This window comes from Hemitrygon akajei, chromosome 25, assembly GCF_048418815.1.
Source record: "Hemitrygon akajei chromosome 25, sHemAka1.3, whole genome shotgun sequence".
Lineage (NCBI taxonomy): Eukaryota > Metazoa > Chordata > Chondrichthyes > Myliobatiformes > Dasyatidae > Hemitrygon > Hemitrygon akajei.
In genome coordinates this window covers 44,739,094-44,742,846 of record NC_133148.1, presented here as the reverse complement: position 1 = coordinate 44,742,846, position 3,753 = coordinate 44,739,094, and the positions used below count along the sequence as shown (strand labels likewise).

General features: G+C 54.0%; 1 protein-coding gene across 1 annotated transcript; it reads left to right on the top strand.

Annotated features, from left to right (window-relative positions):
• The first annotated feature begins 2,662 nt into the window (after positions 1–2,662).
• dcaf11 (ddb1 and cul4 associated factor 11) lies at positions 2,663–3,685 on the top strand. Its single transcript, XM_073029435.1, has 2 exons — positions 2,663–2,920; positions 3,484–3,685. Exons 1-2 carry the CDS (start codon positions 2,784–2,786, stop codon positions 3,668–3,670), a joined length of 324 nt encoding a protein of 107 aa, XP_072885536.1. The 5' UTR covers positions 2,663–2,783; the 3' UTR covers positions 3,671–3,685.
• Positions 3,686–3,753: the final 68 nt, after the last annotated feature.

Sequence of the window (3,753 nt, the reverse complement as noted above, 5' to 3'; positions counted from 1 at the left end):
AACTGCATCTGCCATTTCTCAGCCCAGCTCTGCCTCCTCTCAATGTCCTGTTGCAACCTATATGACAAACTTCGACACTATCCACACCACCACCAACCTTTGAGTCATCTGCAAACTTACTCTCCAGTCTATCTCTGTCCACTCCAAACACACTTAATGGTCCTCCTCAAGCTCACTTTTAAAGGCCTCTGCCAAGTTCCCGATAAACTGTGATATCCCACGTCACTGAAAAGTTCCAAAAGGCTCAACTCACTTTTTAAAGTCACAGTCAGAGAAGTGCAGCATGGACACAGGCTCTTTGGCCCATCTAGTCCGTGCTGAAACCATTTTAAACTGCCTACTCCCATCAACCTGCACCCAGACCATCGCCCTCCATAACCCCCCCCCCCCATCCATGTACCCATCCAAACTTTGCTTAAGTGTTGAAACCGAGCTTGCATGCGTCACTTGTGCTGGCAGCTCATTCCACATCCTCACATCCCTCTGAATGAAGAAGTTTCCCCTCATGTTGCCTTAAACTGTTCACCTTTCACCCTTAACCCATGACCTCTGGTTGTAGTCCCACCCAACCCTGCTTGCATTTACCTTATCTATACTCCTCATAATTTTGTATACCTCTATCAAATCTCCTCTCAATCTTCTGTAACTCTCAGGTTCAGTCGGCAGCGTAAGACAGTCTCTGGCCCTGCCAAATGTGTGAAATTTGAGGTGAAAAAAATGCTGCATGACGTGTTCCCGTTTCAAATCAATACCATGAAATAACAGTCAGTACACCATATACAATTAAATGATTTAGTTTTATAATTCTTAATTTGACCAAAGGGTTAGTAAAAAACAAAAAGGGCCCCTTTTAAAGAAACAGTCTAACGTGCAGAAGTTGGAGCTCACAGGTTCCCTTTCTCCGATCCTCCATCGATTTCCCTGGGTTCGTCGACTCCCGGCCCCACTCCAAGTCCACTCCTTTCTGGCATCTTCTCTCTCCGTCTTCCACCGAACGAGAGACCCTGAACAGCTTGATGTCAGGCACACAACTCAAAAACACACTCCCCTCACTGGACAGCTCACATTTCAAAGCACCCATTATCTCCAACCATAACCCAAACACTGCTTCTACAGAAAGACCATTACATTAGCAGTGAAACCTTTCCCTTGGTGTTACACTTCTATTTTCTAAGGAATAAAGTCCTATTCAATCTTTCCTTATCTGGCAACATCCTTGTAAATTGTCTCTGTATACTTTCAACCTTATTTACTGTAGGTACCTCTTTCCTGTAGGTAGGTGAACGAAACTGCACACAGTACTCCAAATCAGGCCTCACCAACTTCAGCATAACATCCCATCTCCTGTACTCAAATCTCACACTTGCGACTGCTGGAAAAATCCCAACAGGACCTGTACAGTATTGAACAGTTACCAGACCGAGAGAGGGGAACATGTTGAAGTCTCTTCGATTGAGGAGACAGTTACAAGCTTATGGGCAATCATTTACAACTTAAGTGCTTAGGGACTTCTTGTAGGGATGGGATGGAGGGGTGAATATTTGGAATGCCCTATCCTAGGGTGGATCATTGGAAGGAGAGAAGATAGAGGGAAGTATGTATTTGAGAGATCAGGAAATTGAGGCCAATTGAGAATTAGAACAGAAGCGGCAGATGTCCACATGAAATGGTGGGGCAGTATCCCCAACTCCTACTCTTGTTGAGTTTAATGGAGGTGGGTGCTGGAAAGGGAAGGGAGAGATAGAAGAGGTTGGTGCAGGAGTGAGGGGTCGGTTGGTTGAGGGAGAGGCTAAAGAGAAGAGGGAGAGTTCACAGAAGATAGAATGGTTGGTGGAGAGAATGACTGGTTGGGAGAGGAGGGAGGAAGAGTTAATGGAGGAAAGGAGTGATTGCAGGAAGGTTAAAGAGAAGAGTTAACGATTTAATCCTGCCACCCGCTCAACTGTTGGCCATTTGCAACTGAAGCAAGAACTAGAGGAAACACCCTGCGGGTCGAGCAGCGCAGGAAGGGAGGGACTGTCCGATGGCGTTGGGCGTGACGTCATGACGCCTCCAGCACGCGCGGACAGGATGCGGGGCTGACGGAGCTCATGAGCTGTGACGCTCACACCGTATGTTAATGACAGGAAATGGCGCCAGTGTTTACCTGTGTCAGTGAAGAATGAGGCGACTGCGGGGGAAGGCGGGGCTCGGCGGCGGAGGGAGGTAACTCTCTCCCTCAGATGTCAGCGACCCACCGGTCCGCCGCCGTTTGTCTCGGCGTAGAGACGGCGCCCATTCTCCCTCCTCCTCCTGTCACAGCGGCTGCTCAGCCGGGATTGGTGGCGAGCGCGTTCCCCCCGGCCAATCGGCAAGGCGGAGCGCCAGTGCGTCATTTGTTGTGCCTATCCCTTCCTCCCTCTCTCCGTGCGTCATGTGACAGACGGCCGTTCGGCGTGAGGGGGGCGGGGCGAATCCTGGAGAGGGAGGGGTAGGCAACGCGAATGCTGATTGGTTTGCTGCTCCCGACCGTCCCGGGGGGGGGGGGGGCGGGGAGACAACCGAAGCCAATGATTGCTGAGGGACAGGCTCTGCAGGGCACGTGGGGAGCGTATTGTTCGCCGATTGGTCACTGGCTTTACGTTCTCTATGTCGGAGCCGCCGTGCCTCCCATTGGTTACGTCATCGAATCGGGACTCCGCCCCCCCGCCCCCCCTTCTGGCTGCTTCCTGCTGCCGTCCCGGTCCACAACAACAACAACAACAACAACGGCGGACCCGGAGCCGGGGTCCCCATAGCAACGGATGGGCTCTCGGAGCTCCAGCTCCGGTTCTGGCTCCAGCTCCGGTTTCGGCTCCGCCCCGGCGGGCGACAGAAGGCGACATACAGATGAGCAGCAGGACTCCAACCTGGCTCAGGTCCTGGCCCACCTCCTACGCAGGTAGACCGGGCACCCTTGGGTGCAGGGGCGAGGAGGGGTGCCTGTCCCCGCCGCCCGGGTGCAGCGTAGGCGTTAGTCCCGCCCCTCTAGTATCAGCCAGTGACACCCATATGTGCCTGGGCATGGGTTCTGGGTAGTCCATGGAAATCCCTTGGGTGTTAGGGAGAGATTGCCTCCTCCTTGGGTGCTGGGGAGAGGGCGCCTCACCCTTGGGTGCTGTGGAGACAGTGCCTCACCCTTGGGTGCTGTGGAGATGGTGTCTCACCCTTGGGCTCTGGAGAATGAGTGTCGTACCCTTGAGAACAGAACGTTGGATGGGGAGGGGGTCAGACTGACAGACGCTCACCCAGCGGTCTTGTTCCCACTGAGATGCAGACATTGGGTCCTGCAGAGAGGATGGGCACCAGTGGGTGCTAACAGTGCCAGGGTGCAGGAGGGCTCTCAGCTGCTGCTGCGGATTTACAGGGCATTTACCCACCTTCCCCCCCCCCCACGCTATTCCAACATTCGCCATTCCGTGCTGACCCTCCATCCTGAGGTGCTCCCACCCCATCTCTCCCCAGGGGCCAGGTCCAGCTGGTGAACCGGGGGAGAGCAACAGGTCTGCAGCTCGTGCAGACGTACTCGGACGATGATGAAGACAGTGACAGTGCCTGGGACGGATGCCTAGGGGACCGCTACCACCCCCCAGGTAGGAACCTCGCCCCTGTCGTTCCAGACCGGGTCCCTCCCCGCCAACGGGGGTTGTGAGGGTGCAGGGGTGAAATCGTAGGGTCGCAGAGCCATCAGAAACAGACCCATCGATCCCTTCTGATCACAGTACGCTCCCTGCT

What these genes read in the sequence shown, in the direction of transcription:
- dcaf11 (XM_073029435.1), top strand. Translation starts at nt 2,784, where the DNA reads ATGGGCTCTCGGAGCTCCAGCTCCGGTTCTGGCTCCAGCTCCGGTTTC. An exon ending in CTGGCCCACCTCCTACGCAG is followed by an intron (nt 2,921 to 3,483) that starts GTAGACCGGGCA and finishes ATCTCTCCCCAG; the next exon opens with GGGCCAGGTCCAGCTGGTGA.